The 25,267-nt window shown below is 37.6% G+C and overlaps 1 protein-coding gene across 5 annotated transcripts in view; it reads right to left on the bottom strand.

Moving 5' to 3' along the window:
* The window catches only part of Grik1 (glutamate ionotropic receptor kainate type subunit 1), a 394,986-nt gene that overhangs the window by 146,476 nt on the left and 223,243 nt on the right, over positions 1 to 25,267 (bottom strand). For all 5 annotated transcript variants that reach the window (XM_004842256.4, XM_087213299.1, XM_021256142.2 and 2 more), the window contains exons 2-3: positions 4,815 to 4,982; positions 1,435 to 1,692 (exon numbers count right to left, since the gene is read on the bottom strand). In XM_004842256.4, coding sequence (XP_004842313.2) covers positions 1,435 to 1,692; positions 4,815 to 4,982 — 426 coding nt within the window. The remainder of the gene's footprint in view (positions 1 to 1,434; positions 1,693 to 4,814; positions 4,983 to 25,267) is intronic.

Genomic DNA, 25,267 nt, shown 5'->3' with positions numbered 1-25,267 from the left:
AGAAGGCTCGCTATTCATTTTCTGAGGAATAATAAGTGCTAATGCTTGGTGAAAAGGGCAGTGAAAAATAAAACAGCATTGAAATGTCTGAAAGTGATTTCCTTTACTAATTTTTTTTTTTGGTACCGGGGATCAAACTTGGGGTCTTATGTTTGCGGAGCAGGCGGCAGAACCACTGAGCTAAATCCCTGGCCCTCCTTTACTAATTTTTGCTGTTAATTTTATTAGTCTCATTATCAAATGTGTAGATCAAGGAAATGAGTTAATTTCAATCAGAAAAAGAAATTCAGACATTCAATGATATTAATTTTTATGTGTGGATTTACTAAGCTCTTTTCTATCGACCAGACCTGTAAGAGGTAGCAAAAATAAGATAAAATTCCAATTATCAGGAAATGCCAATCTCATAGGCACGTGAACAGATCATTGAGGTAGAAGATGTGGTGGAATTCTTGTATTTCTAAAGTGCTACTGAGCAGTCTAGGTGTCAGAGAGTTTGGGAAGGGGTAAGAGTTGAGTGTGATGTTGGTGAACGAGAGGGTCCTCCAGCATAAGAGTTGTGTGGAGGACCATACTGAGGGGCTGGCGTCAGAAAAGAGGGTTTGGAAAGAATTTAGGGACATTTAGGAAATGATGGCCATTTCATTCTAGCTGATGTGAGAATACAGGCAGTAGGAGAAAGCTAGTGCCTGGATTAGTGAAGATAAAAATGGCTGGGCAATAAAAAGCTCTGAATTAGAAGGGTTTAGACTTTATCACATGGACAATGGACCATCACTGGCTGACTGTAAAGCAAACAAAAGAGATCCTGAAGTGGAAGCAGAAGACAGGGGGGAAAGGGTCCAATAAAAGAATGGAGGTGGGCAGATAAAGGATCTAATGAAGGTGCTGAAGAGCCATATTTTCATCTTGCATCCTCAAATAAGCAGATGGAACAACATAGACTTTCTTACCAGGCTCATGACCTGGGTTCTATATTCCTTTTTCCCATAAAAAGCTCCACTTTAATCCTAACTGAATTGTTGCTTCTTTGTGTACTTTGGGAACATTTCTAGACATTTATATAACTATTTATCAAGTAAGTATCTTATTCTGGCACCATTTCAATTGTGGCCACAGTCTTACTAGAGTTGCATAAATGAATTACATCTTTGATATTGTAAATTGATTATAATATATATCAATGAGGTGATATTTCTTTTTTTTTATAAAAATGTAAATTTGATGAAGAAAGGGGCATCAGAAAGCATCAACAAACCAAAAGGAATTTGAATTAGTTCTGCATGGCATTCTTAAATTACTTTCCAGTACCATTTGCTCCCTATAAGAACACTTCCATGGACTGTACCTGACAAGTTTCATGCCTGTGAAACCCTTTGGTTTCCTTTGTTCAGATCAGACACGGCCAGGTCAGGCCATGTGTGAGTCCCATACCTGTGCTGTCTTCATACACCACGGTCACTGTTTTCCAGTTGTAATAGAGGACCAGATCCAGGATTGCCCTGCTGATAGCTGCATAATCTGGGTAGAGGTTGATGTAAAACAAGTCCTTATTGTCCACCGAGGGGTGCTTCCAGCGCGTCTGTATGTGTGGAACTTCCAGAGCATTGCAAATGGACTGCACAGCACTGACGGAGGAGCTATGAGAAGGGCCGAAGAGGGCAGCCACCCCGAGAGCCAACTGGTCACAGGCTGAGGATGCCCAGGAGAAGAGGGGAAGAAAAGGGGGGGAAGGAAAGGAGGAGACAGAGAGACTTCTATGAATTTCATTTTTCCTTTCATCATTCCTCTTTTAATTTAGCTATTGCAAAATGTCTTAACACCTCCCATCAGTATGCTAAGGACACTCGCTCCTTCTAATTTCCAATATTCTTGAGATATCAAGATAATGATGGATGTAAATGTAGGTCTGATTAGCAATACATCACAGGGCCAACTCCCTGCAAATAAAAGTGAGTTACTGGTCTCACTTCATTACCTTTAATCAGACAGAGTCTAAATCCCTTGCTTGATGTGATGTTCTGCAAGAGAACTCTGTGAGCTCACCAACAAGCTCTTTGTCAAATAAATGTCAAGTGAATTAAGATCTATCACATGGCAGGGTGGCAAGGAAGATGGTAGTGTGACTGCAGAATTCAGAGAAAAAGACCCTCTGGGTGACTACAAAGTACTTTAGCTATTATCTTCCTCCTCAAACAGTAAGAGTCCTAGGTTATTGAAATCCTGCTAAAACATGTTCATAGCAGTGCTGATGCCTCATTAATTACTGAATAATGGAGTACTAGTGCTTAAAAGGATCTTAGAAGACATTTATTTGGCCCACCCCTCTCATTGCAGAGCTCAGGGATCCACTCAGTCAGGTCTCTTTCCACCTGAATATCATCCAATAAGTAGCCTAACAGGATGAAATTCCTGTGTATAGTATTTGAGAACTTACGTATAAATGAATTTTTATCATTAGGAGGGTATGCACACTGAGTGAATTCATAGTACTTAAAATACACGAAAGACCAAAAAGCTCTGTAATTAGTCCATCGTCTTGAGATAATTCTGACTAACACTTAGGAAAATTAGGATTTATATAAAAATAATTTTGAGTCACTGCTTTCTTTATGGAACACAATAGCATGCTTTTCTTCCAAACTACTACAAATTCTTCAAAGGTGTATTTTTAGTATCTGTGTATTTTTAGTATATTCCGTTAATTTAACTAATCTTATAATATTTAAGCTCCTTCTAACTTTTTGTTATGATAAATCAGATTATATTACTTAAATTTTTCTTGTTAACTTATTTCTTTAGTGTAGATTTCCAGGGTTGAGTTAACAGCTATAATTGAAACATTTTGATATTTTAAAGTTGTAATGATATATATTAACCAATTTCCCCTCCAGAAAGTTTGGAGCATTTTATCCTCTACAGCCATGTAAAATAGTGCCTATGAATCTTATGCTGGTAGGCATTAAACATAAATTTAAATGCATTTTCAAATTTATATTGTAATTCTATTTAAAGGGATTTAGAACTGCCAAGAGATGAAATTGTATATCAGAATCGAATAACAGCTAAATTTATAAATGAAACTATGGTACTTTTTATATACTAATGTCATTTTACAAACAAAAGTAAATCAAAAAACTATATGGCTCTGTAAAATTTCTGACGTACTTTAGAGAGAATAAGGAATAAAAATTTGATAGCTGTATCACAGTTATTTAAGGGGACGCGAATGTTGACAGTTATTCCAAGGAAAATGTCCTGATACTGTACTGTTTGGCATTGAGTAATACACGGATTACAGGGATGCCTGTTTGCATTTTGTGTTGTAGGTATAAATTGACATTGTCTTCAGAAGCTTATTTTCTGGATATGTTTTCATTATTTACCCAGATAAAGTGAGACCACGAGAGTGTGTGAATTGTTGTTTTATCCAGCAGGAGCGATGGATTGAAATTCCTGGTACTATGTGGCTCTGGGACACTACTATGACTTGACAGAAAATCAATTCTTTTGAATTCTGTTTGCCAGAAAATTACCAGTTTCAAGGAGCTTTGGGGTGTTTAATTTACAAGGATAAAGTATAGCAGGTGTTTCGGATCATAAGAAAGCTTTCAATTTTTATGTGGGTTGAAGTGCCATTGCTAAATGTGGTTGGGCTTCTATAGTATTTGTTCACCTGTGTGTGTGTGTGTGTGTGTGTGTGTGTGTGAGAGAGAGAGAGAGAGAGAGAGAGAGAGAGAGAGAGAATCAAGAATCTAACCCAGAGAAATCATGCCTATGAAGAGGGCTTTTTAAGTACTGTATAAATGTTTTATTATCTGCTCATAGACATCTCTGACCTACAAGACACTCCCAATTTCATCCATCTTAAAAAAGAAAATATTTCTTATATTAAAGTCATGCCAGAGATAGAAATAGATCACTATACTGTTGATTTTTTATGTGTCATCCTGAGAAAAGTTTTGTATTTTGTTTGTATAAAGGACTGTAATGCTCACAGACAGTGTATTGAGAAAACACGTACTATGATCTAACTAGGTTAGCTCAGTTAACAAGCAGTGTTCAGGTATTTGGAAATGAACATGAACGTGGTGCTGACTGTATTGTTTATTTGCACAACCATACCATGCACGGCACTCCTCTGTGAGGCAGAGAACCCCTCCTATGCTGGGAAACCTTGTTGTCACACAAACTCCTTTATCTGGTTACTACATAGTACTCTCATGAATCTTGCTATGAGTGAAGTTTGCAGCACACCTATAAATTAGTTCACTTTTGAGGCATTGTCTTTGTTCAGAAGAATAAAAGGAGAATCAAATGCAGACTTTGCTTTTACAGATTTAATCTTTATATTTCTATGACTTTGTGGAAAGGACTAAAACAAGTTGAAAAAATGCTAGATAAATGTATTAGTTCACAACCTGTTAAAATTCAGGGAGTGACTTATGTCTGTCCTGGGCATTTCCACAAGCTCAGTGGATGTGACTTTCCACAAAGTTTTATTTCACTGTGCCATACAATTTCATGGTGATATCTCCACTTCAGGAGGGAAAAACAGATCAAGCTTGACATTTTCCATTCACAGCTGAACTAGTTAATCATGGAGTGGAGGGCACTGGAGGGAAAGCTAATCAGAAAGACCCAAAAAACAGGGCTAGACAGCATCCAATAGGTTAGTTCAGGTTGCATTGATCTCTCCTACAACCCCATTGGACAGAATGCCCACTTTGAGTAGGGGCACCTAGCAAAAAGAATGTGGCTTGTGGAGCAGATACATGATCTAAAGAAGCTTTTAAAAGTGGGAAAATAGTTACCTCTCCGCGAGGCTTCAAAACTATCAAAAAGATTAATTCTCTGGATGTCATAGGTTAATGTGGTGTTAGGCATCAGGGTTCGGTTCCTGTTAATGCTGGTGACTGCGAACTTGAAAGCTAATTCTTCAACATTAACGGGCTCGTTTTCCACAGTTTCAAAAATCCCTCCTGCAGAGGCAACAGAGAGATATGAGAAGCATTAATCACATGATTCACATATTATTCTTTTTGTAAAAAAAGAAGAACATAAATTCTAAACAAAAGACCTAAAGTGATAAATGCAGAAATGGTCAGACCCAAAACCAGGGCTGAAAGTTAAGTTTATCAACATATGTCACAGGCAATAAATAGATAGATCTCACTCTATGCCAAGACTTAAGATTCTCAATTTAATGTTGATTTGCATGATACCTCTCGGATGGTGAATGTATTTTAAATATTTTGTATCATGAAACATAAGTGATACTATGGTGGAGAGTAACATTCTATGATTTGGACAAAAATTACACTGTGCTTGACCCAAACGCAATTTGAGTTGTGTCCTGGTAGGACTATTCTTCCTTAGAAAGAAGATCTTTCCATTCAGAAGCAGACATTCCAAACTCTAAAGGGATTATGCAGACAGCTGAGTGGAATCAAAATGGAATATACATATTATTACATTTTTCAGAATGGAAAGATCTTTTCTATGCTTCATGGTTTAGGATTCTACAGTCATATTCTAGAACTTTCCACATTACATGTGCAGATTCAAAGAGCTTTTTTTTCTTAAATTATTTGGTTGTGTCCAAAAGCAAACTTGCTGGGGATTTAACTCAGTGGTTCCACCACCTGCCTCGCAAGCACAAGGTCCCGAGTTCAATCCTTGGTACCAAAAACAAACAAACAAACAAAAGCAAACTTGTATCCCATCTCTGAAGAAATATGTTCCTCACTTAGCAAGCACACATACCATAAGCTGTGATATTTTAAACCTGAAGATCTCAGTGCAAACAATAATATGAAATATTAATGCTTAAGATCTAATCAGAGAATCCAGGTCTGACTTTGAGACATAGATGATGGACAGAGTGTCTTGTTAACTGTACTCCCTTAATGTTCTTTAAGTGCCTTTCTGAACTTATCAATAGACACAAAGCATGGGGTAGAAGACCTCTTAACTACATTCAACTTACTCCTTGACTGTCCAAAGGTCCTCATTTTGTTTGAAAGTATATGTGAACTGACACCCATAAAATATTGAATATTTGAAACTACAAGTTTCCTATATATCTAGACTAACCATTGAGTGATTCCTTACCAAAACTCAGCAGTAAAGATTTTTTTCTACCAGGGCCGGGGATTTAGCTCAGTGGTTTTGCCGCTTGCTGCGCAAGCTCAAGGACCTGAGTTCGATCCCCGGAGTTCGATCCCCGGTACCAAAAAAAAAAAGATTCTGTTTTACCAAATGTGTCTGTGCTAGACTGAGTTGTGAGTGTTTTAAGTTTTCCTTTGATTCAAGGAAGAAAAAAGAATATTAAAAAATCTAGAATGAAAAGAACAAATAAATGTCATGAGTATGATTTATGTACAATCAAGCTTAGAAAACTCCAACTGACAGACTCTAATTAAAAGTAATTACTTTGATCCTACTTTGAAAGAATAATAAACAAATGCATAGCTATAATTTTTCTGCTAAACTGACTTTCTCTATTAAATAGCTCACTGCAATGTCAGGCTGTGAAAGCTTAAAAGGCTTATATCGAAATAATTTGGCTCTTCTTTGGCTATATCTCTGGCATTTATAGCCTGATGATATGAAGCCTTCAAGTGTAGCTGATTTCCCTGTTGTTTCAGAAACCACAGTTGAAAAGTAAATGATGATACTGTGTAGTCATGTTAACCTTCACCTTAGGACCTATATGGGACATTTTTTTCTGAAATCAATGTTAGGAAAAATTTTGCTCTTGAAATCCATTTTCATTTTTGTTTTGTCAGACAATTATGAACAGGAATTTGGGAATGGATTTCCCATTTCTGTGAGAATTGTTGCTTAACAGGGAGGTGGTAAAGCTCAGAAAATAGATCCTTGGTCACTGGAGGAACATGGATAAAAGGTGAACTTATGCTCATGATCAAGGTGCCCCATACGGAGGGGTCTTTGGTGTTAATGAATCCACAGTTATTATTAACAATATTTCTTTACTTGTTTGTTTTCCCAGCTTTAGTGAGAACCTCATGTAGAGAGACAGTGTGTCTCACTCAGAATCACCATCCCTATGTAGACCCAGGCTTTAAGACTTTCAGGCTGCAACCACTTAGGAAAAATGTCAATCACAGACTCAGATGTAAGCAGCATTAATCTGTACAGGGTGGGTTAATAAATGGGAATGAACACCCAAATAAGAAATAGAAGTTCTGAATGATGGTCATGAGTTTATCTAATTTCTCTTGGGGTAGGATTTTTAAATATTAGGAAGAAAGTAACTATGAAATAGCTTTTTAACATAAAATTTGAGGTAGGAGATGTTTTTCCATTTTATATGAACGAAGAAACAAACAGAAAGATTACACATTAAGATTACACAGTTCTTTAAAATCTACAAAGCCTTATCTGTGACAAATTCAGATGTCTGATTATCCAGCACGTGCACGCATGCGTGTGCACGCACACACACACACACACACACACACACTTCATCAAGTTATTTCTGTCATTCTTCATCTTCAAATGTGGGCTAACAATGCTGTCTTGTTTCAGTACTCTGTAAAGCAAATGATATAATGCAGTCAAAGTACTCTGACAACAAAATCCTTCCCCAGAATGAGGTTAGTATTAGTACACATGGGTAATTGGCACACAAAACAAGTTGGCATCAATTGTAAAACTTCCTGCTCACCTCAAAATTATCCCTTTGGTGTAGAGTTGCCCTTTAGCTGAATGTACCTGGGTCTGAGATAATTATTTAAGTGTTTTTATTATGTGCTTAGGTTGTGTGTAGCTGAATTCTGTTTTGTCATTTTGAGAGCAATTTCTTTCACTCCTTCATCAAGTGAGAATTCTACATGGTGTCATTAGCTCAGCACCCGACTCATTTTCCTTTTCTACTGGAAAGGGCATCTGATAAATACGAACATCCTACAGCGATGTGAGGTGTACAGAGTGCTGGAGAAATACCAAGAGAGTGAAATCTGATAAAATCAGGAGAAAGTTATTAATAGGAGCCAGACTAATACTTCACAGGGGGCAGACTGTTTAAGGATGAGCCACTTCCTCCCTTCTCCTTCTTAGAGGGCCACATATCTAGAGACTCCCTCCCTCCCTGGCCCCTTGCCTCCCCAGCTCTATCTCCCCCTCTCCTCTCTTCTCTTTCCTCTCTCTCCGTCCTTGTGAGATTTGTGGGTGTGAGAGAGGTCCGTATGGTACATTTGCCTTTTCCGAGGGACATGTGTCTGTGTACAGTGCACTTTGGATTCCAGCCATTTGTGAGCCAGGGTCTCATTTGTCAGAGAAATCCCTACCTCATTCACCCCTCTGTTCCTCTTCCCCCTCTATTCTTGCACCTCCCTGGTTCTCACCTCCTTCTCTTTTTCTCCTCCTAAGTGAACCTCTGTCTCTTTTACTCTCTCATTCGGGTTGAGCTGGACATGACTTCTCCTAAAAATTCAATGGGCCAAGGAAGGGTTGGGAAAAGTGCAATTAAGGAAGTATCTTAGCCTGAGAGGAGAAAGGCATAGCAAACCCCCTCTCATTATTATTATTATTATTATTGTTATTATTATTATTATTATAGATTTCCAGGCCAAGTCAGTGGGTGAGAAAAGAAAGCAAGACTTTGAGAGTTCGCTCTCTGTGTAACTCTTGAGAAGTGGAGCGTGGCAGATGCAGCACAGGAGGGTGAGCAACTGCAGAAGCTGCATGCCCGGGTTTCCCAGGTACTCCTCCAGCACTAACACAGCCCAGCCCCTCCCCTCCCCTCCCTCCTGACAGCCTGAGGTCCTGGCACAGGGTGATTTAGGTGTATTGTCCAAGCAGTGGGTTAAAAAGTAGAGGAGGCTGGCAGTTTTAGAATCATACTCTGACATTCTGTGTGAATATTTGTGCCATTTAAAATGGCAAAGGTAAAAGCATATTTCTTGTAAATACCAAAATAGATATGAGCTCTGAAAAATGAATGGCTTTCTGTTCTTAATAAATGTGTGCTTTTAGAATTCATTTTTGAGGACTTGTCTTCATTTTTCCCACTGTACATTTCTGGGAAGAATAGATATTGATACTAATATTAAAAGTTCTATCCCCACTGGAGCAAAGGTATCACACAGAGTCACTAAACAAAAATTATGAAACGAATAAGGAGTATGCCCATACTTTGGAGTAGGTTTGAAACTGAAAACTTGGAGTATATCATTGTTATGGGCTGAATTTTGTCCTTCTCAAACTCATGTTGAAGCACTAACCCTAATTCTTAGTACCATTCAATGGGACTGTATATGGAAATAGGGTCTTTGAAAAGGTGATTGGGTTAAAATGAAGTGGCTAGGGTGGTCTGGGATCCAACCTGTCTTTATAGGAAAAGGAAACTCAAGCCAAGTGCGGTGGCTCATGATTGTGATCCCAGCACTCTGGAAAGTTGACACAGAAGAATCACAAATTTGAGCTCAGCCTGGAAAATTTAAGTGACTTAATGAGACTCTGTGCTGATGGTCTCAAAATATATTTATCAGTAAAGTCCCTGATTTTAATCCCCAGAAATGAAAAATAAAAGGAAATTTACACACATATGCACCTGCAGTGCAAGCATACAGTTTGAAAGTCCATGTGAAATAGAGCTGTAAGACCGCCATTTGCAAGGTAAGGAGAAAGGCTTCAGGAGAAACCAATCCTGTTAACACCCTGATTTTGGACTTTCCAGCTTCCAGAACTGTGAGGAAAACAAATTTACCTCATTGAAACCACCTAGTCTGTGCTATTTGGTTATGGTAGCCAAAGAACCTTATCTTCTCTTTCTTCCCTCATGGGCTTTAAAATGGGCGGTTTAAATAGAAATCACATCTATGCAAGTTAACATTCTCTTCTAACAAGAAACAACCTCCTCTAACAAGATCCTGGTTCTATTCACAATAACTTAAGCAAAGAGGATCTCACTCTAACATCTCAGTTTTCTTGGCAGAGTTCTGCTTTGTAGCAGTGCTTCTGTCTCCATTGGGTAGACTCTTATACCAGTGAGGTCAAAGCTGAGCCATAGGCCACTGTGTTTGAAATGACAAAGGCACATACACAGTGACATCCTGTATGCGTCTTCAGTGGTGAAATAAAGGGTAGTCAAGTGATGGCAGGCGGTCTGTATGACACAATTCCATCTAGGCTTACAAGAGGACTCATATTCACAGATCCTACTCCTGCTATGCTAACAGCATTTTCTCTGCAGGGAAAGGGCAGCACTCAGGGAAGGTGAGGACTAAATTCTATGCTTTCTATGAGTATCCCTATGATAAGACCAGAGCAAAGGAGTAAGGTTTCCAGCACTGTAGCAAAATACCCGAGATAGATAATTTACTTATAAAAAGAATAGGTTCATTTTGGCTCATCGTTTAGGAAATTCTGGTCCACATTCAATTGGCCCCATAGCTCTGGGCCTGTGGTGAGGCCTAACATCATGGCAAGAACATTTGGTGAAGCAAACTGCTCATTTCATGGCAAGAGGCAAAGAAAGGAGGAGGGGGCAGGTGTCCCACAGTGCCCCCCTAGGTCACACTCCCAATCACCTAAGATCACCCACAAGACCTCCCTTCCTATTGGGAAGGGAGCACCTCCCAATAGGGCCACCCTGGAAACCATACCTTTAACATCTAGGCCCTATGCTGATGCACAACATCGAAACGATAGCAAAGGGTTTCCAACCTTTTCCTAACTCTTATGTCAAATGTAAACAGCCATAATGTCAACTGATAGATAGAACCTAGCAGTCTCTATGTCCATAGGACCCAGCCTGGCTCAAAGTCCTACAGATTGATTTTTTTTCTCATTTTAGGCTGGAAGGAGAACTGATAGTCACTCCCTAACCTGTTTTCCAATCACTATTTCTATAGAGGAGGAATATATATAACATGGTGGAAATTGAGGCCCTTGCTATTGGGCACATACCTTAAAGAAAGTAATTCTACTATTACTGATCATTCCCATCTCAGGTCCCTTTGGATGGGGCCTTGCTGGATGATGAGTAGGAAGTATGAAAATTACTGCCACCACTCTCAGTTAAGACAAACAATGTTCCATTTTGCTGGGGCAAGAATCTTTAACTCCCAGACTGAGGACTGGTGCATGGCCTGTTTCCAAGCAGGCTGCACAGCAGGAATTGACTGGTCAGTGGGCATGCCAGGGAAGCTTCCCCCTATATTTACAACAGCTCCCACTGATCACATTACCTTTTGAGCTCTACCTGCTCTCAGAGTAGCAGCAGCATTAGAGTCTCACAGGATCGTAAAACCTGCTGTGAACCATGCACATGAGGGATCTAGGTTACATGTTCTTTATGAGAATGAGCTGGTGATGCTAGTGCTGGGGATTGGCTGCAAATCCAGGTGAACAATAGCAGAGAGGTTTGACTGCACTGAAACCATAATAAATCAATTGCTTGCAGACTCATGTTAAAACTATCAGTGAGTGGCAAGTGACAATTAAGCTGTATCTGGTGATAGACAGTGAGTTGTTATACTTGAATTGTACAGGTGCATCTGATGGAAGGCTTTAAATAAAAATATGCCCTTCATTTTATTCCACATATGGCCCACACATTGTTTTATTTACCACTTCCATCCACATCTTTTTCCCACATTATGCACTTATCTCTGTTATAGTTTTGGTAAGCCCACAAGTTAAAAGTCACCAAAATGAGTAAAAGATATCCCTGAAGAGCTTCTTTGAAAAGAGAGAAAGATCCAGTGATGAAACAGCAGAAGACTCTGAGATGGCCAACAAAGAGAAAGCTACATTTAAGAGAGAATACCAAGAGCCCTACTCAAATTGTGGATTCACTGCCACAAGTGATTTACATTCTCCATGGCTGCTTTAAGCCCCAAACCCTTCCACACTGCTTTGCCACAAGGAGACAAAACATGTTGCATTAAAAGACAAGCCTTAGGAATTTTTTAAAAAGAAAAAGAAACAACATGCAAACATGAAGAGTAGAATGAATTATTGCAGGCCATCACTTCATCAAATATGTCTTCACCGAGGGCATCCTTCTTAGTGGCTAACTGCACTGCTAAAAAGTCATTTACATGGAGAAAAGTTTATCTTGCCTGCTGTTATTTGCCTGCTACTAAAATTTCTCATGAAATTTTAGGAGAGGCTGAAGTTCATAAGGTGGTACATGTTCCTCTTTCAGTTAGCACCATAACTGTATGAACTGATGAAATCGCAGAGGACACTGAGACACAGCTGTTAAAGATTAATGAGTCACCATCACTGTGACAGGCAATCCAAGTTGATCACCCTACTGATGTGGACAAAAACAATGCTTTTTTTTGTGCTACATATTTTCAGGAGGGTGTGCATGAGGATATGTTATGTGCTCCTTTGGCGCCAACCACACCACAGCCAAGAACTATTCAAGTCTTTGACTGATTACCTATCAAGAAAATCGAATTAGTCATTTGGTGTCAGCATATGACACAACTGGGTGGCTTTCTGGTTTCAGTACACAGGTCAAAGAGGTTGCTGCTTCTTTCAGCAATGATTTGAAGGTTTTCTGGTTTTGCAACTCATGCCAAAGGGATTGCTTCTTTGATGCACTGTGATGACCATAGAGAAATGCTGCCTAGTTGAAAAATTTCACCTAAACTTCCAAACATTTTGCAAGATTTGATTAAAATTACCAACTACATTAAAGTGCCTCACCTTAACTCAAGTCTGTTTGTGCAGCTCTGTGAGAAGATGGATGCAGAGCACACACATTTTGTCTTATGCACAAAAGTGAGATGGGTTTCTAAAAGTAAATTACTGCCCAGCGGTTTTGAGTTATGAGAATTTCTCCAGAGATTCTTTCAGAAAAATTCTCCACTGCAGGATAGACTGGGTCACAAAATTTGCTTCCTCATGTGACATATTCATGCTGCTCAATGAACTTGACCTGTCACTTCAGAGGAGAATAACAACTGTGTTCAACTTGGAAGATAAAGTGGATGTATTTAAGGCCAAACTGGAATTATGGAGGAGATGAGATTTTTGACATGTTTCAAACATTAACAGAGATTTTGAAAGAAACTGAGCCTAGCTAGTGCATTATCACCTATCTCAGCTTTCAAAGGGTTTGAACATTATTTCCCAACCACAAAAGTCCCCTGAACTGGGAATGAATGGATCTGGAATCCATTTATGAGTAAGCCAGATGAATCCACTTTGTCCATGCTAGAAGAGGATCAACTACTTGAGATCATAAGTGACAGTGACCTTTAAATTATGTTTGAGACAGCTTCAAATCCCCATATATCCTGGATTAAAGTCAAGGTGGAATATCCTGTCATTGCTACAAAAGCACCGAAATGCCTGCTTCCATTTCCTACATCTTATCTTTGTGAAGCAGGATTTTCTGCAGGGACAGCAGTCACAAGGGGATTACAGAGTGAACTGGACATAAGCAACACACTTTGAGTGTTTCTGTCTTCTACCACCCCGAGATGGGACCATCTGGCTGTAGGAAAGCACACTTAAGGTTCTCATGGATTCTGCCCTATTTTATTGTATATTACAATGTAACAATAGAAATAAAGTTCATAATAAGGTATAACCCAGCACACTTGAATCATCCCCCCAACCCACACTTTAGGTCTGTGAAAAATCTTCTCCTACAAAACTGGTTCCTGGTGTCAATAAGGGTTGGGCAGCACTATGCTGAAGAATTTATCTCCTTTCAATAATGATAAAACAAAAACCTAGGAAACTAATGACATTCAATCTTGTTCCTGTAAAAATATATTGTTCTGATTCAGCTTACTTTTTTATAGTGAATATATTCCAATGATGACCACCTCAGAAATTCAGAAATACAATAGAATTATACATGTATAATTCTAATATCTATATATTAAATATAAATATATATATGTATCATTAAGCTGGATGTGGTGGCACACACCTGTAATTCCAGCACTCTGGGAGGCTGAGGCAGAACCATTATGGCTAAAGGAGATGGTGGAACAAAACTGCTTACCTCATGGTGGCCAGGAAGTGGGGCAAGGAGGCTGAGCAGAAGTGAGAGATACAATCCTAAAAGGCAGGACCTCAGTGACCACCCCTAAGCGGGTCCCCTTCCTAACAGCACATTCAGCTAGGAGCATCAGTGTATCATCCATAATCCAGTTGAGAGATGATGGTGCTGATGGCATGGTTCAGATTAGTGGCAAAAGGTAGCTGCATTCTAGATAACATCTGAAGGCAGAGCTGGCAAGATTTGCTGACAAACCGTAAGTGAGAGGAAGAGAAGTAAGGATGACATTCAGTTTTTTTTTGCCTGAAACTGCCATTGACCAAGATGAGGAAGGGTCCAGAAGGCACTGGACTGGGGACACAATGATTTTGTTATGCCTATCAGAAATCTAAGTGGAGATGTCAGCTAAAGAGTTTCATATACTGATCCGGATTTTATGAGAGACATCAGACCTGGACCTAGAAATTTAGGCGTCATTCCTGTAGAGATCCTATTTAATGCCACGAGATTGGATGATGCTACTTAAGAGCATATGTAGATTAAAAAGGACAGAGAGGGGACTGGTGCAGCCACAACCCAAGAAATGCCTGGAGCTATGCAAAGTTGGAGCAAGTGGGGAAATGAATCTTCGCTATAGCTTTAGGAGAAGTAGGACACTGTCAATACCTTCATTTCAGACTTCTGACCTCTAGAACTGTGAGAGAAAATAAATTTCTGTTATTTTAAGCAATCAAGTTTGTGATAATTTTTATAGCAGCCATGAAAAAACGATTATACTGTGCAGATTGACTTAAGACAAATCAATATTAACTACTTTTTAAAATTTTTATTTCATTTTAATTGATTATAATAACTTCATATTATGGGGTACAGTGTGCAAATTTGATACATATACATAGTATATAACAATCTAATCATAGTAATCAGCATGTCCGTCATTTCCAACTTTTATCATTTCTTTGTAGGGAGAATATTTAAAATTCTCCCTTCTAACTACAATGTCTTACCAATAACAGTCATCCCACTATGCTTTGAACACTAGAACTTATTCCTCATTTCCAACTATAATTTTATTCCTATTAACTACCCTTTCCCAATATTTGCCAATATTGGCTACTTTTTAATTACTCTATACCTTTTCTCTTTGTAAAATATTATTTTATTCAGTACTGCTGTTAGTAATTTCTGGCTAACTTGATTTTGCAAACAGTACTTGTATAATACACTATACTGATGCTTTTTCTTATTATATTTTCTATTTTATTCTGAGTATAAAAGGATAAGGTCAGGATATTATTCTATAAATTCTAATAAACTTTGTTTTCTCAGTTAACTAGTTATTGTGTGCTGAATATGACTAACTGCGAGGTCACTCAGGAAGGAAGGGTAACCCATTAGTTGACAATAAAAAAAATGGAAATCTTCAGTAGTGCTGACTCTTGCTTGGCCTTCATGTAGAATAATAGGCATTCCAGAAGTTATCAACAGAAGACAAGGTGGCAATTTGATGTATTCCTTTGCTGGTAGCTGCTTCTTAAATATACAGTATTATATTGCCTCAGTTTATTGCCACATCCATAATTCTAGTTTATTACATCCTAAGCAATTTACTCTAGGCTTATATTTACTGTACCTTTAATTTCAAGGTTACACATTAATTTCTAAGATTCTTTTAGATCAGTGCTCTCATTCTCACTAGGCACCATTCTTCCTGTTACACTTTTGGAGACAGATGCAGTCTTGTTAGATGTCTCATGCTAGGTGAATTTGGGTGGGAAGCAAGTGGTCCCTGACCTAATGGAAAATGAATGGACAGGGAGATTTTTACCTTTCAGAAAGTTCTGAGTAAGGACAGGACTGTGGGTTTGAATAAGACAGACTCAGTGGTCTGGTTGTACCTAACCCATTAGAGTCTTCAGATATGTTTGTTCTTTGAAGTTGGATAATAATGTTGAAGTCACCCCTGAGGTGGGTGCCACATTCAAATGCTCTTTTTGGTGCTTCAAAGACATTTGTTCAAATTCAGGAAGAATGATTTTTAAGGAGGGGGAAAATATATCTATGGAGCAGGAATTACTGCTATCCTTCAGAAGATAACCAGGTTGGGAAAGGTTGTAAGTTATAGATAGTTCTGCAGATACTACAAGTATTTTTCCCCAATAAATTTGTATTGTATATTAAACAACCAATTATCCAAAGTAAAATTTACTCTTATTCCAGTGTTATTCCATACCCAGTTTAATTCATGAAACATTGTTGGCATTTGTTAATGTGCTGTGCTAGCAGCCGTGGGGAATGCAGAGTTAAAGGACATGTGGCTTTGCCTTGAGCAGAGCTTTCTGTCCCCTGGCTTAGGTTGTGCAACTGGTGGTAGATTGCAGAAAAGGAAGCTATATACAGCAGTCAGTTTTTCTAGTAACAAAGTAAGAGCCCTATTCTTTTCCCTTCCTACGTAGGATCTTTCCTGATTCCCCCACCTAGGGGTTAACTTTTTCTCTTTTGATGACACAAAATCTGTTTTTTATAGGGGAGTTTATTTAATATAACCATTAACCAAAAAAGTATGGCAGCTTCTTAAGAAACTAAAAAGAGAGCTACCATATGATCCAGCTATCCCACTACTGGGAAATGAAATCAACCACTTGAATGCTGGACTCCCATGTTTAGGTGCAGCATTATTCACAATAGTATGAATACAGAATCAACCTTAATGTCCCTAAACAGATGAAGAAAATGTCATATATACACCCAATGGAGTACTATTCAGCTGCAAAAAAGCAGAGGTTCCTGTCATTTGGTTATTTGTGGCACATGGATGGGCCTAGAGAATATCACATTCAGTGAAGTTGGTGAGGCATGGAAAGACAAACACAACACGAATAAATGTTCATTCATAAATGGAATATTAAAAAATTGATTTCATAGACATTAAAGGAGAATAGTGGATGCTAGAAACTAGGGAGAGTAAGGGTGAAGGGGGTACCAAGAGGTCTCTCAATGGGTATCATGTTACAGTCAGGAGGAATAAATGCTGGTGTTCTATGGCATAGCAGGGTGCATTTAATTAATGATAATGCATCCTATATCTCAAAGTAATTAGAAGGGAATATTGTTAATGTACTCACCATTAAGAAAGGACAAACATTTAAGGTGATGGATATAATAATTATTCTGAATTGATCATGGCTCAATAAGTACATGAATCAAAACATCTTGGAAGCAGCCCAAGTGCCCATCAACTAGAAACTGGTTAAAGAAGATGTGGGTTTTTTATAAACTGGAGTACTACTCAGCCATAAAGAATGAGAAACTAGAGTCATTTATAGCTAAATGGATGCATATTGAGGCCATACCCTTAAGTGAAATAAATAGGACACACATGTATAGATACCAACTAGTTTCTCTAGTGTGAGAAACTGAAAGTGTAAATAAGGGTTAAAATGATTAAAATGAATAATTGATAATTTTAAATAGGAAAAAAGGTCCAAAGATGTAGGGGTGAAGGGAGGGGAAGGGGAAAGGAAAGAAGGGAAAGGAAAAATTATGAGAAAAGAAAAAAAACCCATGGAAATGATGTCTATGTAGATAGGCAAAGGTGGAAGGAGTGAAGGGCACACAAGTAATGGGGGAAAAATAAGAATCAAGATACATCATGTACAGGTACAAGCACTCAATGATAAATGTAAACATTGTATACCTAAAATGTACCAATAGAAGAACTTAAGAATAATTTTTTAAAAAATCACATAGTTCCTTATGGTATATACAGATGTTATGTGCCAACCAAGGAGTATCTTGCATCCAGAGCCTGCCTTCTCCTTGAAGACAGTTAGTGTAGATTGAAATGCCCTCTATGCCAGGATGGAGTTCAGTGATTTAGACAGAGTAGCTCATCCCCGTAAATGCTCAGGCAGTTGGATTGATTCTCTTGCTTGTGCCTTAGCACTATGCTCCCTGAAGGAGTTGGTCTGACAAGATAAAGCTGGCCCTGAGAGAAGAGGGAAGAAGGCCAGTGACTGTGAGGGATGGAGTGAGACCACCTCAGTTCCCTCATGGCTGGCTTTTTAGCAGTGATTGCTTTCTCTCTCCCAAGCATTATGGCCATTGTCTCCCAGCGCTTTGGAGGTTCTGATCCTCTCTAAATGCTCACTTTTCATCAGGCTGCCAGCACCTTCACGTCAGAGTAGAATGGATCATCTCCTATTCAAGTGGAGATTTCAGGTAGGAGCCAGGAATGTCGCCAAAAGATGCATGCCAAATTCTTATTCTCCTGAAAGTCTGAGATGGCTTTAATGTCTCTTGGTAGTGGTTACATTTTAGCTTTGAACATCTCATTTAAATGACACATAGACATGCTAAAGGGCTCGTGATTGATTCCATTTATGTACTATTAATTAAATGAATAGAATATGCCAAGTTCACAACCTGTAATTCCAAGGAAGCTACTTTATAGGTTTCATACCAATTTCCTAGTTTACTTCCCTCTGCTTATGCTGTTTCTCAAGCTGAAACTTCTTCTTACTGAGATGGAAATATTGTTGTCAAAGACAGAACTGATAGTGAAAGCCAGAGAAAATGGAACTTCACAGCTCCAACAGGGCAATGCTTATCAAAGTGTGTCGGCCATGGACCATGAGCTGCTACAACAAAGGGAGTGCACCGGCCAGACTTGTGGGGAGCACTGCTTGGTGCTACCCCCTAGGGAATTTGTCGCAGGCCATGGTCACAATCTCGCTGCTTGACACAGCTCCAGTGAAACCGAGACTATGTCTGAAACCACGACTCCGTCCTTTGCTTTCGCTTTCCGAGGTAGTGATTCCCTCGGTGCTGTACTCCCCGGGAAATCACTGAAAGGATAAAAGTCATTACTTCAGAAATGGTTACTAGGCCGGGATTACAGGAAGACATTGTAAATCCATTTACAGAAAAGCCCCTCACTCATACCTCCATGAGTAGTGGAGACGTGACATCCATATGTCCTGACTGTACAAAGGGAGATTGGGATATCAACAAATTCATGACGCAGGCGCCCCACTGCCTGGCACCTGGTCACCCTTGGCCAACAGCTGCAGGGCACACAACAATGAGATCTGACGAAACTTGGCCTAATAAAGTAGCCTGACCTTTCTAAAATGCTTTTTGTTCCTTAAAAATAAATCAGATAAGTTAGCAAGAGTTCACGTAGCACCGGGAAGATTATTTAGAACTGGGTGGTCTAAAATAGTCTTTTAGATGATATCAGCTTTTCTTTAACTCTGTATAAAGACACACTGTGTATGGACCCACGTGCTTATCAAAGCTTTGTGTAATCAAAACATATATAAGTAAAGTGATTTCGGTATAACTCAGACGGGCAAGCGGAGCTGCCGACCCTCCACTCAGTGTCTGTCTCCTTCTCTCGTCGCAGACTCCACACCACCTCTCAGGACCTGAACCTGCTGGAGCTGGACTCCGGCAGGAATTCACACTGCACCACGAGAAACACATGTCACTCACAATTCATGCAGGAGAGAAAGCAGCTAGAACCCAGTGTGTTCCTCAAAGTCATTTGATTAGAGGACAATTTTCCTTGTAACTGGAACATGCAGTAGAATCATTGTCCTGATAATCACAGTTTGAAAATATTTGATCCAGATATCTGTTAACATTGGAATAGACTAAAATAATTTACTGTCTTAAATACTGTTTTTGTGCCAGTTTAAAAAAAATTAGACAGGTTCTTGATCAGAAATATAAACCTTCTAATTACGACTCTGGATTTAAAAAAATTAATCAGAGATATACTCCACCAATTTTTATCTTCTTTTTTCCACTTAAACATATAACTTACACATTTAGATGGTCTGTTTTTCTATGCAAAAGTGCATCTCTCAGTCACTCATATCTCAATAAATATGTTGCAGTAAGGCTTATAGGTCCTTGATGTGTAATGTAAATATTTAAAAGTGCAAAGTTTTCTTCTTGCTTTTCTTTCTTAATACTTTCTAGTTTTTCAATATCTCTGCATATTTCCAAGTGGTCCAGGATTTGTAAATTAACAAAAAAATTCTTTTAATGAAATGTTTTATTGGCTGGCTTAATTGCTGCAAATGGCATATGAGGTGACAAAAGTGTTTTAGAACATCTAAGAAGGTTACAGATTACTAGCTGTGAGAACTTATTTACCACTATCCCCTCCCTTGGAAGTGTCCAAGTAAAAGTTTGTATTTACCACCGTTCATCAGTTATTCCAGAACCAAGAAGGAGTTTCAGTTGAGCAAAGCCTTCTAGGTGGCCCAAAGTTAGACACTAAGGTGCAACACTACACACCAAAATGAGAGTTTGCATGGACATGATTAGTGAATAAGCTTGAATAAGCTTGATGGAAGTTATTTCTCACAGAAAAATCTCTTTGTAAAGCAGTGAGGTCCCAGGTGAGGCGAGATAAGCCAGGATAACACCTGTACAGAAAGCTCAAATTGATCAGCACTGGAGCACAGCAAGCCATCATGTAGCAGAGGGATCTGTGTGTGGAATCATAAATAGGAGCTTTTGGAAACAGGCATTTTTAGTTTTAAAAAACCACTAAAATCTGAAAGTGCACTTTTCTGCTCCTTTACACATATTTAAAAATGTGTTGCACTCTGAACTCCCACAGTGGACATCACTGTGTGGTATGTGTGCAAAGATTTTTTATTTGAAATAATTCTATTTTAAAGACACACACTTTAAATTGAGTAAGAAGTTGAAAGAAAAGGTGACAAGACAACATTAAGATACAATCATGTCACTGTAAAGGAATCACCATTAAAAGTTTGGTAAATTTCCTTTCCTACATGTACCTGGATTTTCCTTGAAATGACGTAGTGAAAATAATACTAACTTATTGTCTTCTGTCATTTTCATATACCATTAAACCATAGGTATCTTTCCCTGAGAACTACCCAAGTTTTTACCGGTCATCTAATATTACTTCCTCTGGATGTGTCATGGTTTACTTAACCATCCTATTTTTTCAGTAAGAAGTTGTTCTTCACTTTTATGAATCCTATTATGATTGACACTAGGTACTTTTTCTGATTTCACTGGTAGAGAGAAAAGTTCCTTGAAATGTAATTATTAGGTCATAAGGTATTAACAGTTTAGGATTGTGTTATTCAATGTTAACCTAATTTGTAGAACCAAAGGCTGAACAATCCATACTTGGATCCATGATGTAGAAAAGGCCAACCCAATTGCAAACTTAGTTTATAATTTCCATTTTAACTTACTTGCACCCCTTTGAGTTCTGGTAATTTTAATTTTAAAAACTTATTTAACATCTACCTTCATGTGTGCAGTTTTAAATTACTTGCTTCAGTCCTTTGCCTTTTTAAAATATCTTGAGGAAACATTTTTTGCTGATATTCCATTCTCTTATCCATAAAGATTTAAAATCTTTGACATTCTTTATTGTCAATATTTTCTCATTTTATTGTTTAACTCTTAATACTGATGAGATTTTTTAGGCAGACCAATGTTTACATTTTTATAATGCTGAACATGTTGATTTTATTGCTCTGAAACATGAAGCATTTGTGGTAGTTGATAATAAATCAGGTTTGATCCCTTCTGAATGAATAAGTTACATGTCCCTAACTTGGGATTGGATGGGCCTGGTGGGGGCTGACATCATTCTGCCCAATGGCTGTGAACAGAAGTCATCTCTGCTACTTACGGGCGTAAGACAGCCAGTCAGAGCGTCCCGAGCATGCTTTTCTGTTTTCTTCTGGCTAGTGACTGGTCCAGCTGTTCTGCCAGCCTGGGGTCTGGAGGAGCAATGTGTGCAACAGAGCCCATAGCAGCTTCACTGCGGCCACTTCGCAAGAGCACATCAGGGTTGTTGGAAGCTTCTCTTTGGGGTGAGATCCTTAGAGCAACTGAATCTAGCCGATGTGGAAGTGTTGCTTACAATTAAAAATTTCTCCTCTTCCCACAGAATTGATAAACACAAAATTGCTATTAGGAATTTTATAACACTTTTTTTTGTAATTTAGTCATCTAATTCATCTGAAATTTCTTCTGGTGTTTGATAGTAGGGGAAAAGCTAATACAGTCATTTTTGCTATATATGCTATTATAAATATGTGTCTATACACGATGCATTAAGCACTTTTGTTATGTATTGAATGATTGGATAATTTAATTTCTAGACTCTTCTATTCTGTCATGTTAATATTGGTTTTTATATTTGGTAGACAAGTGACCCTTTCTAGAGTGTCCAATTACTCTATACTCTATTTTCTTAGAGATTTGCCTATTTATTAATTGAATTTTATTGAGAATATCATTAAACCTATAAGTTACTCTGAAATATTGAAAAGCCTTCAATATCCTTGAGTAAGAACATTAAATATTTATATATATATATATGTATAAACTATAAATATAGTTTTGATTTTTTGGAGACAGGGTCTTGCTGTGTAGTTCAGGCTGGCCTTGAACTCACCTGTAGCCCAGGCTGGCCTCAAACTCACAGTGAACCTTCTGCTTCACCCTCTGGAGTGCTGGGATTACAAGTGTGTGTCACCATGCCTGGTGGAACATTTATATTGAGATAAATATTCATTAGTCTTACTTTATAGTTTTCAAAAATAAATCACACATTAATATTTTTCCTAAACATGTTAGTTTGTTTTCCAGTTTGATCTTTTATAGTTTTCTTTATTATTCCTTTTATGTATATATTTACATCTATTTGCCTTTCTATGCTATTAGAAAATACTTCAAGTTTGTTTTCTCATAATGTAACCATCCTCAAATATCCCATCATTTCTGTTTTGCTTATTGAATTGACTAGACGTTTCAGAGTAAGAAAATGAGAGTGGGTCTTCTTATTTTGTTTCTAATTTAAATTGAAATGCCCTCACTATTAAACCATTACATAGCTTCAGGAGGTTCGGTTGAAATAGACTTTATATTATTAATTTAAATAATTCAAGGAATGTAAATTAAAATAAATATAATTTATATTCATATCTCAAATAATATGCACTGGATTTTATTAAATATTCTTTAGAGTTCAATTTCCCCTTCTAATGAGATATTTTACATGAATACATTTCTTTACAATAACTCATTCTTCCAATTCTGGATAAATTATATTTAATCATTGAAAGTTTTTCTGTCAATATGCTGCTGAATTTGACTTGTTGATATTTTACATAGCATTTTGAGTCTTTATTAATAAATGGAGTGGATACAACTTTATTTTCTGTCTCTATTACCTAGTCAGTTTTGTTATTATTCCTCTCCCCTCTCCTCTCCTCTCCTCTCCTCTCTTTTTCTTTCCAAGTGCTGGTGGTTGAATTTAGGTTCCTATACATGCCAAACAAGCACTGTACCATTGAACTATACATCCAGTCACTAATATTTTTAAGTTAACATATAATTGTACATATTTCTGGGCACAGTCTGGTTATATGTATACAACACGTAATGATCATTTGGGGTAATCAGAATTTCTATCACCTTAAACAGTTATTTTTTTTCTTGCTTTGGGAAGCTTCAAACTCTTCTCTTCTAGTTCTTCACAAAATATATAGTAAATTATGAATTACAGTGACCCTACTGTGCTATTCAACACTAGAACTTTTTCTCCCATGTTACTGTACTTTGGTACTGATTATTTAACTTCCCTCTATCCTTCCTTTTTGCTACCCTTCCTAAGCACTACAGACTATTATTCTACTCGCTACTTCTATGAAATCAAATGTTCTAGCTTCCACAATCTTTCTATGCCTGGCTTATTTAGCTTTATATAATATCCTCTAGCTCCCTCTATGTTGCCACAAATGATAGGATTTCATTGTTTCTATGACTGAGTAGTATGATGTGTTGTGTATATAGCCCATATTTTCTTTATCCATTCATTTGTTAATGGACACCTCTAGTGATTCTGCCTATTGTGAATAGGGCTGCAAAAAACATTGAAGTACAGGTGGCTTTTCAACATGTTGATTTCATTTCCTTTTGATTCATACCCAGTATTGGGATATCGGGATGTATGGTAGCATTGTTTCTGGTTTTTGGGGGTTTTTTTGAGAAATTTTCATACTGTTTTCCATAATGTCTATATGAATTTACACTCTCACCAACAATATGCATAAATTCTCTTTATCTGCAGCCTGTCTAGGGTAGTATTCATTTTTGGTCTTAATGATTCTATGAATCCTAACTGGAGAGAGATGACATCTCATTGTAGTTTTGATTTTTATATTCCTTATTAATGAAATTGATCATTTTTCATATATACATGGTTCATTTTTATATATTTCTTTGAGAATCATTTGCCCATTTTTAAATTAACTGACTTGCTTTTTGCTGTTGAGTTTTTTGAGTTGTGTGATCTCAATATTTGTCTCTTGTTGGATGCATAGTTTGCTAATATTATTTTCCATTCAGATTTCATCTTCATCAATTGTTTATTTTTTTGTGTAAAAACTTCTACATTTTACATAATTCAATTTATCTATTTTTGCTTTTTGTTGCCTTGTGTACTTAGGGTCCTGTCCAAAAAATCATTGCCTCTACCCACATCATGAATTCCTTCCCCTATGTTTTCTTCAGGTAATTTCATAGTTTCAGGTCATATATTTAAGTCTTTGACCCATTTTGAGTGGGTTTTTTTAATTTGGTAAGAGAAGTCCAATTTCTTTTCCTGCATATAGACATTCAGTTTTCCCAGCACCCTTAATTGAAGAGACCATTCTTTCTTCAAGTATCCGGTGTATTTAATGTTCTTGATATTCTCATAGATCAGTTGTTCTAAGATGTGTGACTTATTTCCGCATTCTCTGATCTCTCCCAGTGGTCTTTGTGTCAGCTTGTCATTCCTTTCTTCTTTCTTTTACTTCTTCCTTCCTTTTATCATTCCTATTATCAGTTTTATACACATTTTTGGGTACCGGGGATTGAACTCAGGAGCTTGCGCTTGAGAGGGAGGCTGCGGAAACACCGAGCTAAATCCGCGGCTCCAATTTTATACACTTTTAAAAATAACATATTTTTGGATTGATACTTTCTAATCCTGAATTTTGATTATTTAAAAAATACTTTTAAATTATGTGTCCTTATTTATTCATATTTAATATTTCTTAATGTAGTTCTATGTGAATTAAATGCTTAAGCTATTCTGTCATTATTTCCATGTTCATTTGAACTTAAAAGTTCTTAAAACATGAGGTAGAATGTCAAGCATGCTAATGTTCATATTATTTTACCAGGCAAAAGTATGAAAATATTTAG

Source organism: Heterocephalus glaber, unplaced genomic scaffold, assembly GCF_053883595.1.
Source record: "Heterocephalus glaber isolate CG9 unplaced genomic scaffold, H.glaber_assembly_v1.0 deba00000122, whole genome shotgun sequence".
In the NCBI taxonomy this organism is placed as follows: domain Eukaryota; kingdom Metazoa; phylum Chordata; class Mammalia; order Rodentia; family Bathyergidae; genus Heterocephalus; species Heterocephalus glaber.
Note: the sequence above shows the minus strand (reverse complement) of the source record. Positions and strands in the feature narration are given on the sequence as shown.